At 35.6% G+C, this 13,228-nt stretch overlaps 1 protein-coding gene across 1 annotated transcript; it reads right to left on the bottom strand.

The window, feature by feature from the left end:
• Window positions 1–10,995: 10,995 nt before the first annotated feature.
• LOC109019409 (receptor-like protein kinase FERONIA) lies at window positions 10,996–12,398 on the bottom strand. Its single transcript, XM_035683258.1, has 2 exons — window positions 11,891–12,398; window positions 10,996–11,774 (listed from the first exon to the last, which is right to left on the bottom strand). Exons 1-2 carry the CDS (start codon window positions 11,949–11,951, stop codon window positions 10,996–10,998), a joined length of 840 nt encoding a protein of 279 aa, XP_035539151.1. The 5' UTR covers window positions 11,952–12,398.
• Between the last annotated feature and the right edge of the window lie 830 nt (window positions 12,399–13,228).

The raw sequence follows: 13,228 nt of genomic DNA, 5'->3' as shown, positions 1-13,228 counted from the left end.
AGACAAAATATTCCTGTGTTTTGGTTTCTGTTTTACATGCATAGGCCATTAGGGCTAGTTATTTTGGGCCAATGACAGTGGCCTGCAACGCTCAGCCCTGCCTGGGAACGTGAAAAACAAAATTGAAAAAAAAAACACCAGAAGCTCGGGGGCTAGAACAGTGGCCTATATGTTTGGCCCAGCCCGACAATGTAATTAAAAAAAGTTGTGTTGCTGCGGGTCAGCCTGCTGTGCCTACCAACCCAAAACGTAATGCAAACAAAAAGAAAGGGTGTCAAGTGGGCTACGGGCTAGCACAGTGGGCCTGAATTTCGCCCAGCCTGAACAGTAAACCATAAAACAGAAAGAATGTTGAACGGAATACTAAGCCCGACCCAGATATTGAACTGGGTCGCGCACTGGGTTGACCGACGGGATCTAATTCAGATTTGGATCTGGTCAGATTATGTTATTATTTTTTTTCTAAAAACAAAAAAGAAAAATCAGAAAAATAATATTTTCTCTCTCTTTCAATCTCAAAGTATATCTTCCTTTGTTTAATAAATATATCAATTACTTGGACTTGAATTATGGCCATTAGTTATTAAATTCTGAATTAATGTTTCTTATGAATTTTATTTTATGGTAGGCCATATAAATGTATGAATTATAGCTATTAGTTATAAAATTTCTAATTATTGTTTCCTATTAATTTTATTGTATTGAAAGCCATATAGATATATGAATTTTTTAGACTTTTTTTTTTTTTTTAACCAATGGATCATTCAGTACAATAATTAAAGTCCTTACAAGATATTGTTTCTATCAAGCCATACAGCTTGTGATATAAAAGGACAAGATCCTCACCACATTTCAATATCCTCAACATTTCATGCATTCCTTGCTAATTGGTGTGCTGCCACATTGCCTAGCCTATTAACATGTAAAATTTGAACTTGTTGAAAGCCCGTCAACATGCGACAAATGTTTTGAAGGAGAAAAGCAAAATCCGTTAAATACTAAGTTTGGAAGTTTAAAGCATTTACAAGAATTAAATAATCAGTTTCCAACATCATTTTTGAACACCCCCATTTAGTACAAAATTGTAAATGTAACGCCCCGGTCCCGCAAGGGTCGGAGATTTACTTTCTATCACTTAAACTCACATTTCAACAATATAAATATAGACTCTAAATTTCCAATATCATATAGAAATTTCGATTTAAACTAATTTGCTCAATATATTTTCCAAAATGTCAAGTCATCATAACACAATAAAATTTCTTGATAAAAATCGCCAATACTCATAAAAACTTTCTATGCTCAATCTACTATACTTAAATCATCTCACCCAATGTATCATAATCTTGTTTCTCAGCTGAACCATCAAAATATCTGAAAAATATTGTGGAGATAATGGGTAAGTTGTTAACAATTCAGCAAGCAGAGAACATATACTTGCATGTAAACATGAGCATTTATAAAATTTGGTATGCAGAACAAAATATTTATGTTCAGAATGCAGAAACAACATATTTACTTTCAGAATGCATAAACAGAAATTGGTAAAAAATATTAGAGCGAAATTTTCATAAAAAAACTTGTTCCCAGAAACAAAATCCTTAGTCATATCCAAACTGAAACATTATATTCATATAATTTCATAGCATCACATCGGGACAAATACCATATTTAACCCCCGTGGTAGAGTTATAAACTACCATTATACTTGTGGCTAGGTCATATATCATGTTTTACTCTCGTGGTAGAGTTATAAATTATCATTATACTCGTGGCTGAGCTGTATACCATGTTTCACCCCTGTGGTAGAGTTATAAACCATCATTATACCCGTGACTGGGCCGTATACCATCTTTCACCATCGTGGTAGAGTTATAAACCATCATTATACTTGTGGTTGGGTCGTATACCATGTTTCACCCCCGTAATAGGGTTATAAACTACTATTATACCCGTGGCAGAGCCTTAACAAAAACAGAACGGAGCATCATTGGAATCAGATCACATCCAAATACAGAATCAGAACTTCATGTCAAGGTTTTCAGATGACACATCATATCAAAACAAAATACTGAATAGCTTCAGATCATTTCACATATTTGAAATAAACAGAATTAAAATATCTTCATTTATTCATAGCAAAAACTTTTAGATTTTCATATTCGCTCTTTTTGCATAGTTCAGAAACAGAATGTACAAAATTAGCTCATGTCTACACCAGTCATGACAGAAAATACCTTCTTTTATATATAATTTATGCATATGCAGAACAAACATCTGAGGCCATTTTCAGATTTCTTTTTAAAAACAAATATGTATATTTTCAAAGTCAACCTCATTTCATTTCTTTTATGCAAAACTAATATATGAACTCCGCTTACCTGAACTTTTTAGCTTATCATAATTTCTCCACAGTAATACTGAATGAAAATCAATCGTCACCTACAAAATTGTCATGTAACTCCCATAAATTTTCAATCGAACACGTATTTCAATACTCAAACCTGCAATGTCTATTTTAATTCCTCAAAAGCATAAACTTCTCATAACCTTAAAATATAACATCACTTTCTAAAATCATTAATGTTCATTTAATAACTCAGACTAAAACATTAAACTCCAAATAATTTATTATAAAAGTTCAAATATACAATATAAAATTGGATAAGATAATTATATTAAAAATATAATAATACTAATACCATATTGCAAATCTTCATTATTATTTTTATAAAATTATGTATTTTCTTAAGTAAAATTAAACAAAGACCATTTGTTAAAAACATAACCAATTTAAACCAAGCCCAAAATAACTAGAATAATTTCTGAAAAACTGAAATCTGGCCCATAATATTTTTAAAACACAAACCATCAGAAATAAGTCCAACACCTGTGGGCCTTAATGGCAAACTTGTAATACCGTAAATCATGTTTTTGTTTGTTTTGTTTTCCTTCTTCTTCTTGTGGTAGCTTTACATAAACCAGACTTTCACCATTTTAGTAGTGCTACGAAGGCTCACCGGAAGAGAGAAAGTTGTGACACATGAGGAGCTGGGTGGTGGTGATTGTGACGGAGCACTGAGAGAGAGGGAGGGAGTAACACGGTGAGAGTAAAATGTGAGGGAGATAGAGAGTAAACTGAGAGAGAGCGACACGGTGATGTTACCGGTGGCTTACCGAGAGGGACACGGCGGACTTGGAGCAGCATGTAGTGCCCGTTGAAGTTTTCTGTACTGGAATAATGACGTGGAGGGGTTGGCACCGTGCAGTGGCTTCGAACAAAAAGAGCACTGGGCTGTTGTTGCTCTATTTTCGGGGGCTAAAACAAAGGTCTATGTGTGATGGGTGTGGGGATGCCGTGGGTGTGAAGGAATGGTGGCTAGATGCAGCGCTGGGTTTCACTGTGCCGTGGCTGGTGGCACCTTACGTAACAGGTCTTGCTCTGTTTTGAGCTAGAAAAACAGGGGTGTTTGTGGACGTGCCATAATGATTCGCGGTAGTTGCTTCCTGGACGTGCACTTGGGCTGCGACATGGTTGTACTCGGGTTGGGTAGGGTGGTTGCTTCATGGATGGGAAGGGCTTCGTTACACGGTTTGCATGGGAGAAAAAAACAATTTTGTGTTTCATGGCAGTGAGACCAACAGAGAAAGGCTTGGGCAGTGACTAGATCATGGGGTGGTGAGAACTTACAGAGAAAAAGAGGAGCGAGAGAGAAAGTTTAGAGGATGACAGATCATCTAGTAGTGAATCGAATGAGTGGCGTTGTGGGTGAGTGAGAGTCTGAGTATGTGATTGAAAAGAAAAGAAAAAGAAAAGCAAACCGCAGAGACATGGGAAAAAAATGGATTTGAGGTGGAGGGATTTTCGGAAGTGAAGAAGCTGGAGGAAAGCAAAGAAGAAAAAAAAAGAAACCGTTTGCAAGAAAACTGCAGTCTGAGAAGTACCAAAACGACATCGTCCTGGGCTTGGCCTCCCTTCTGGTTTGGGCTTAGGATCTGGGTATTACATTCTCCTCCCCTTAAAAAATAATTTCGTCCTCGAAATTTGTTAGTACCACAAGCAAAGCCTAAACATTTATCCGTTACAACCATTTCATGCCTACCCCAATTGTCCATCATTTTGTCGAACCTAATATTTCAAATTCTAACTCGCCAATATTTTGTCGATCATATTCTCTCATATTTCCTCTAGCCATACACGTTCGCACACACTGTAATTTCAAGTCTAAAATATAAATCTCAATAATGCTATTAAAGACCAAAATAATAATTTCGAACTCTCCACATAATCCATGAACCTCATACAAATAATGAAATAAACTCTCAAACTATAAGATCAGCAAAACCACGCTTTTGCTATGCACTCTAACAACTTGTAGCCATAAACACATTTTAACTCACTCACGTGCCGCTAAAATTAGCTTAACCCCACATTTAACCAGTCCCTACATTTTTAACTCACGAGAGTCAAATTAAAAAATTATACCAACATGATTGTAGCTTCTAAAACATCAATATCACAAGTCTAAGCCTCAAGTTCTTAAGTAAAACTCTTTGCAAGAAGTCAACTTGAAGTCTAAACCTTAAATCTTGTTAGAATCATTTTCTACAGTCCACAGAATTATGCCTACTAAAATTAAAATCTCGAATGTCTTAAAAAATCGTTTTCCTAAAATATGCAAAAAATCTAAAATCTCAGATTTTGTGGGACATATTTCATTGATCTGCAAGTGCTAACATATCATCCAAAAATCATATCCGAGTGTCCGCAAAATTCTAAGACCTTAAATCTCATCAAAGTCACATTTTAAAAAAATATGCAGCATCTCTAAACCTCATATTTCGAAAAAAAAAAAAAAAAAAAACTCAATCCATAAAATCTGCAGAATCTCAAACTTTAAATATCATCACACTTCTCATTAAAGTCTATAGAATCTCACACCTTGAATTTCATCACACTCATTTATACTCTTGAACACTTTTTTTCATTTTCAGTCGCGTTCAAATTCGAAATGTTTCATAACTGATGACGAGATGGGATCTGGAAAACTTGCATTTTAATAAACGTTTCAAAATATAGAGGTGATATAAACATATGCAAATGGTTTTAACCACAAAACAAATACAAAACGAATGTGTATAAAATATTTTGAATTTATAAAAACACCTATATATATAAAAAATGTACACGCAACCGCAGTAACAATATATTTCTAAAATTTAAACCTTCAATTTTATCCAAGTCAATTTGTAAAGTCCGCAGCATGAGTCTACATAATTTAAAATCTCAATCATTATGGAATCAGTTCTAAAAATCTACAAAATTCAACACCTCAAATTCCCTAAGTCATATTTTCTAAAGCTTGAAGATTCGAATACCTCTAATACCAACAAGATTTTTCCTTGCAGTCCACAAAATTCTAAACATCAAAACTGAAAATTATTTCATAAAGTCTTTGATAACCCAAAACCCCATATACTATAGTCTATAGAACTTCAAACCTATCTTTCAGTCAAACTTATGTCAACTACAAAATCTAAACCTTAAATCATATCCAAGTCATGTCCTACACCCTACAAAATAAGCTTATCGGATCTAAAACCTGAAATATTATAAAACTCATTTCTTAGAATTTGCAAAATCGAAATTCTCAAATTTCTATACCTCCAATCTGAAATTACTTCTTAAAACCAACAGATATTTAAACCTCATATATTTTATAGTCTGCAGAACCTCAAACCTGGCTCTGATTTACCTATCACCCCTAGTATTTTTGGAAAAAGATTGGAGGCATTCCATCAGGACCCAGAGCTTTTGAAGGGTGCATTTTGTTAATCGCAGCTTCCATTTCATCTACCACATAAGGTCAAGTTAAATCCTTATTCATTTGATCAGTAACTTTACACTCCATCCCTGATAAAATATCATCCACAACAACTTGATCTGCAGCTGTAAAAAGATTCTGAAAATACCCCACAATCAAGTCATCCATTTGCCCTCCACTCTTCCGAACACTCCTACCGTCTTGCAATTGTAAAGTTCTGTTCTTCCTTCTTCTTGTTGTAGCCTTTGTATGAAAATATCTTGAATTGCTATCCCTTTCTTTTAGCCACAAAACTCAGGATCTTTGTTTCAACGTGACCTCATCCCTTTCCAGTCACTTTTGAACATCCTCACGTGCACTTTTATGAAGTAACATAGATTGACAAGTTGGGTAAGTTTCTTGATTATTTTCCAGTCTCATTTTGGCACTAGCAAGCTTTTTTTGAACATGGTTAAAAGAACTTCTATTTCATCTTTTCAACTTAGCTGCGCACTGCAAAATACAACCCATCACTTGGTTAATAGAAGCAGACCCCGCTCCACCCCTCCACACCCTTTCAATAATGGTAGCACACTTCTTATCGCCCACCCACATAGCCTCAAACCTAAAATGTTTGTCCCCACCCCTTCTAACTAATCCCCCATTAGTATCCAACCAAATTGGGATATGATCTGAATAAGAGGCTGCTCCATATTGAACCTTCAAATTCAGGAAAGCATCACACCGTCCCAAATTTTCAATAAATCGATCCAACCTCTCGTTAATAACACCTTCACCTTTACGTCTGTTACACCATGTAAACGGGATTCCAGGAAAATCGAAGTCTCTTAGGTGCCATTCCTCTAGGACAGATCTGAAATTGCTCATCAACCTCTCATTCCTCAATCGCCCCCCCAATTTTCTCATCATGATTTAGAATTTCATTAAAATCTCCAAAAACCAACCAAGGACACTCAACACAGTGTCACAAGGATTTTATCAAACTCCACACTTCCTTCCTTCTACCCAAATCTGGATGTCCATAAACACCCGTAAGAAGGCACTATCCCCCGTCCACATTGGTATTTTGAATTTCAGAGTGAATATGATGTATTGAAAAATTAATAATAGACAAATACAATTCATCTTTCCAAAGCAAAGCTAAATCACCACTACAGCCCAAACTATCAGCTACAAAACAATTTGAATAACCAAGCTTAAACTTACAATAGTCTCATTGCCGAGAGGTTAAATGGGTCTCTTGTAAGAAAAGCACATAAGGATCTTCCTTCACAAGCAAGTCACGAAAAGTACGAATACCTCGTGGGTTACCAAGCCAACGAGGATTCCAATTTAAAATTTTCATGGTGTCCGGCGGGGTTATGCAACAGCCACTGCCGATATCTCTTGGGTTGGATTTGAAACATGTACATTCTTACTCATGCTCCCTTCATCTTCCTTAACAGAAACATGCTTCCTCTTACGCCCACGAACAGCTTCATCCTTATGAGAAAACCGCACGATCCGTTTGGAGCTATACTTCTCTTCTGCAAGTTCCTCAATGCTGCTCCTCGTTGCATTCAGCTGGACAAATAGCACCCGTGCGCTAAAGTGCGAGTTTGGCTTCCTCTCATGTGGGCTTTTGGGTAACACAGCCTCTTTAGAACATAAATGGCCAGGGCCCAAGCCCATAACAGGTCCCTTAGCAATCGGAACCTCAAACAGATTTCCTTAATCCTCATTCGAATTTCTCAAGTCCCCCACTTTCTCAGTAACTGTTGTGACTACTATTCCCAACCGTTGTTGACCAAGTCTCTCTTAACCATCACTAGATAAAAGACTACTCTGATCATCTCAAGACTCCGAATTTAACGGCTTCTCCACATTTTCAGCACCCATTTCTCTCTCCCCAACTTGCGCATGTTCTGCTAAGGGGCTGTTTCCACCTAGAGAATGACTCTGAATCGTCCCAACAATTATAGAATTTTTCACCGGCGTGGCAACTATTTCCTGTGCGGATTTAACCACCATAGACGCCGGTGGCTCTTCATTTCACCACCCTCCATCACCTTGAACCTTAGAACTTGCCTTCCACTTGTGTTTAATTGATGAAAACCCTGCTCGAAGCCAAGCTCCATAAGGCATCTGTTGATCTGTTCAACCTCATAAGTGACTGAATTAAAATCCTGACATTCACGATATGAATGACCTAATAAACCACGTTGGTAGCAAGAATCAGGAAGCCTTTCATAAACCAATCAAACCCAATAATAATTTTCACCCCCCAATTTTAGTTTTGAAATGTCTAAGAGAACCCGTACTCTCATGAACTCACCCCACTCAACTTTCCCCTTATCCAAATCAACCTCCAGAAATTCTCCAATCAAACTACCAATTAACTTACCCATATAAGAATTTTGAGCCATCAATGAGAGATTATAAATCCTTACCCAAAAGGGGCATTAATAATTTTTAGACCATGAATTAGCAACACCTTCAAATTCCTTCAGTAGCACCAGCTGTCTGTCAAACGTCTAGGGCCCCTCATGCATGACCTTCACTTTATCCCTCATATCCTCAAACTCAACCAAACTAAATACAGAACTTAGATCACAATTTTTGACACCTTTCACTGTTCTCCACACTTTCTTCATTGTTTGTTTAAAAGCTTCATGGTTATAATGCTTTCTGGTTAACAATTGCATAATCAAACAATTCTCCCTCGAGAAAGGACTTCCTCAACTTGACTAATCTCCACCACCACTTTTTCATATTCATTCTCAGTAAGAGACAGACTAGCATATATCTTTTATAACGCCTTAGCCATGCTTCCACTAGAGCTCGTACCAAGATGAGAGAAAGACCTCTACTTTGGGTGTAGAGAGAGGGAATCGATAGTTATTTAGTAGTAATTTCATTCTATCAATATATTTTTAATTTTAATTTGAATTTTTTAATTTAAAATTTTTACTATTTTCTATTGCTAATATTTTACCATTAAAACAAACCATTACAAAATCTACTACTTAAAAGTACTTATAAAGCATCTTCATTGGATTATTCAAATGCAAATCCAATGAAGAGTTCTGCTAAGAGACCTAAAAAATAGTTTACATTAGATTACGTAACTTCAAAAGGATATGATTTTTAGTTACAGTAATTTGGGACTGGTGGTTATTTGACGGTCACTGTAGCATGACCAAATACAATAAAAAATATTTTCTCCCTTGCAAGCTCTCTCTCTTCCCTCGATTTTGGCTTCTATTAGTCTCTTCTTTTTAATTTTTTTATTTCTTCCCATTTGTTCTTTCTTTCAAGTAGCACTTGTATTTCGTTGTCCTTTTTTTTCCCTGTTGCATTAATGACAGTAATTGTTAAGCCCAATTTTTCCCCTGTAGTATTAAGCTAGAGTAATTGTTGTATACTGAATGATTGTATTAATTTTCTAATTAATGTTTGTATCATGAATGATTGTATACTCTAAGTCTCATATTGTATAATATTAATATGATACAAATTTAACATTCACATTTCATAAACAGGAAGTACCTCAAAACCAGAAGTAACCGATAGTACTAAAATAAAAAAATCTTCCTGCAAACAATACCCAAATCGCGAAACACACGGCAAAATCAAAAGTTCTAAGCCATCGAAACAGAGTGTTCATCAAAACCCATGTAAAGCAAAACACACGGCAAAATCAAAATCACTAATCAGTTTGTAAAAAATACCCAAATCGCGATTTTCTTGTGACAGATTTGTGGAGGAATGCGCAACCTTTTAGACGACGATTCACTGGCAAGGAAAGAGGTTGAACAGATGAATGGTCCTTGCAAAGCAAAAAGCACAGTGATTCAATCACTTGGTGAAGAGGAAATGGGAGAAAATAGAAAGTGAAGAGGGAGAGGAAAGCCTACACAGATAAGAGGGAGAGAAGAGCAGGAAAGAGAGATTACCATTTGGGCTGGAAGACGAGGGCGTGGATGATTGACGAAGAGAAGAGGGCGTGGACGATCGAAGCAGTAGCAAGTCTCTGTCTCTTGAATTTCGGACATTTCAGTACGAAGAGAAGGAAAACGAGAGAAATCGGACAAGAAAGAGAAAGAACGAGGGAAAGAGAGGGGAGGTAGATGAAATAATAAAATAAATATTTCAATGGTGAACATTGACTCGTCAAGTATAGAGAGGAGCTAAGATTTACTGTAGCTCAAATGTTGAACTTTAAAGTTTTAGCTAGTCCAATGTAAAAGCTTTTTGATAGATATAGTCAAATTATAGACTTGCATTGGCATTTGGTTAGACCTTTGCCAATGCTCTTAGCCATGCTTCCATTAGAGCTCGTACCAAGATGAGAGAAAAACCTCTACTCTGGGTGTAGAGAGAGGGAATCGATAGTTATTTAGTAGTAATTTCATTCTGTCAATATATTTTTAATTTGAATTTGAATTTTTGAATTTAAAATTTTTACTATTTCCTATTGCTAATATTTTACCATTAAAACAAACCATTACAAAATCTACTACTTAAAAGTACTTATAAAGCATCCTCATTGGATTATGCAAATGCAAATCCAATGAAGAGTTCAGCTAATAGATTTAAAAAAAATTTTATATTAGATTATGCAACTTCAAAAGGATATGACTTTTAGTTACAATAATTTGGGATGGTGGTTATATTCGGTGGTCATTGTAGTTTGACCAAAGGGAATAAAAAATATTTTCTTCCTTGCAAGCTCTCTCTTTTCCCAAGGTTTTGGCTTTTACTAGACTCTTTTTTTATTTTATTTTTTCATTTCTTCTCACGTGTTCTTTCTTTCTAGTAGTACTTGTGTTTCGTTTTCCTTTTTTTTTTTTTTTTTTTCCTTTTTTTCCCTTTTGCATTTTTGGTAGTAATTGTTAAACCCAATTTTTTCCATGTAGTATTAAGCTAGAACATTAATTAATTGTTTTATATTGTACGATTGTATTAATTTTTCAATTAATGTTTGTATCATGAATAATTGTATACTTAAAATCTCATATTATATAATATTAATATTTTTATATAGCTCTTGAAAAAGAATATATTATTAAATTTATAATATATTATTATTATTTTTTATTAAAAAATAAATAATCTAATATGAAAATAAGTATCGAGTAGAATAGTCAAATTTAAAATCTGGTATTATACAAATTTTACGTTTACTGCCCTAACATGAGAGAACAATAAATCCGGCGACACCATCAGCGGCGACAGAAATTAATTTTGTTCTATTCCCTTTCGAGTTCTGCGACTGTCCTGGTGGCGCAATAGTTGGAGGGTCCGGCGGAAGTGGATCGGGGTTGAGTACGGCAAGATTGCTGTTGAAGTCGCTGATTTTAAAGATTTCGACGCCGTTCAAGATTGCATCCTGGTATGAAGTCTTCCACCTTCGCGGTTCAGCTCCTATTGCGACGTAGAGATTCACTTTCTTCTCGGTTCCTTCGCGCATCGAAACGGCGTAGTCTTTATACACGGGCACACCATTTTCCCCACTCCACAAAATCACGTCGGCTGCTTCGTCGGCAGTTTGATTTGCTATGAAAATACGGAACCTTCTGTCTGACGTTTGAATAATTTCGGGTTGAAACTCGCAGAAGTGCAGCCTAATGAGGTAATCAAACCCAGAATCTACGGGGAATTGCCAGGTGAGATTGTAGCTCAGGTTGAGAGTTGAGTTATTCCCCAGACTTCGGGCAGTCCGAAAGACATCTTCTGGAGCAGTGTACCGGGGTATGACGGAGTTCTTCAGTTTGATAGTTGCGTTGACAGGTATGAATGACATTCTATGTTCTTTTAAGTAACTGGTGTCGTCTTGCCATTCCCGGAACATTCCGGTGTCATCAGCGGGTGAGATGGTTCGCACTCCAACGTTTAATCTGTATTCCATCTCAAGAGAAGTGCTGTTAACGACGCGGTACAGGTTCTGCCGGCCGATCAAAACAAACCCTGGATCGTCAACCGGAGTGAAATAGAGATTAGTAGGCATCGACAAGACTTCAATCCCGTTGATAAAAGCATAGGAATTAGAAACGTTTGGAGATGGAGTGAAAATTATGTTCAACCTCTGATCTTCTTCGATATTGACACAGTATTCTCTGGATATGGTAGGTCCAGAATCGGCATCTGCGTTAAGTGAAGCGTTGAAGTTGCTAAGAAGGGTAATACCACCAACTTTGACTGAGAAGAGGGCGTTAGCGCGGCTAAAGTTAGAGTAGGAAGCGGGGTGAAAGTGTAGTCGAACGAATTTTTGGCCCGCAGTGACGGGGAATGAGTAGGTGAACGGGGCTAGAGATAGCCGTGCATCGGTAAAAGGTACTCGGGGGACAGTCAGCGCTTGTTTAACAGCGCTAGCGGTAAGAGATGACTGAATTTGTGATTGTTCGTGAGTGAGAAATTTTGAATTCACGTCTCCAATCCAGATCCGAGCTTCTGATGCTGTAGAATTGTTAGAGGAGCCACAGTTGAGGAGAATGTGTTCGACCGGTGCGTAAGTATACGGGGAGTCACCGGCGACGGTGGTGGTCATGTGGTGCAGCAAGATGACAAGGCAGAGAGGGGCAAAACGTGGTACGAGTGGGATCCTCATTGTGGCAGTATGAAGACGCAGACGATAGAATATTCACGTTATTTATTATTTTATTATTTATTAATTTTTTATTATTATTAACAAATATTCTCAATACTTATAAATATTTTCTCTGTCCAAACGTATCAGAAGAGCGAAGTTTTTTTCACCGGACAGAAAGTTTGACTCCCCGAGTCTCTTTTCTTTTCTTTATTTTTTTTATTTTTTTATTTTTTTTTAAAAAAAGAAAAGAGATGAAAGAGACTCAGCACTGAAGTAAATACGAGGACAAAGACTCCACGGTTGGTTTGATTACGTAAAATTAAATTATGAGATCATTTTTAATAGATTTTTTATTCTATCTTTTAAAATATATTATAAAAATATATATATTTTTTATTTTATATATTAATTTTTATAATATATTATCTATTAACTTATTATTTTTTTTATATTATTTAAATATTATTTTTATATTTTTTTAAATATTTCATTTCTACCAATAAATTTATAATATCCATATATTTTTTTATATTTACAATTTCTTTTATATACAATCCTATACATATAAAACAAAAATATATAAGCCAAATAAAAATTAAAATATGAAAAAATTAATTTAAAAATATTTTCAAGATATTTTTTAGAAAAAAATAAAATATATGTGTTTTAAATGGTGAACAATAAAAAGAATTTGCTTACGTGATAAAAATCAAAATAAAAGAAAATGAGGGAGTAAATGAAATATCAGTAATAAAAAAAATTTATAGGATGAACAGTATACGCTATATGTAGCGGGTTACTATAGCTAATTGTATTTTACAATTAATTTTAC

The sequence above is a fragment of the Juglans regia genome, chromosome 1, assembly GCF_001411555.2.
Source record: "Juglans regia cultivar Chandler chromosome 1, Walnut 2.0, whole genome shotgun sequence".
Taxonomy (NCBI): domain Eukaryota; kingdom Viridiplantae; phylum Streptophyta; class Magnoliopsida; order Fagales; family Juglandaceae; genus Juglans; species Juglans regia.
Note: the sequence above shows the minus strand (reverse complement) of the source record. Positions and strands in the feature narration are given on the sequence as shown.

What these genes read in the sequence shown, in the direction of transcription:
- LOC109019409 (XM_035683258.1), bottom strand. Translation starts at nt 11,951, where the DNA reads ATGCCGATTCTGGACCTACCATATCCAGAGAATACTGTGTCAATATCG. An exon ending in AATATCGAAGAAGATCAGAG is followed by an intron (nt 11,775 to 11,890) that starts GTTGAACATAAT and finishes TTGACGATCCAG; the next exon opens with GGTTTGTTTTGATCGGCCGG.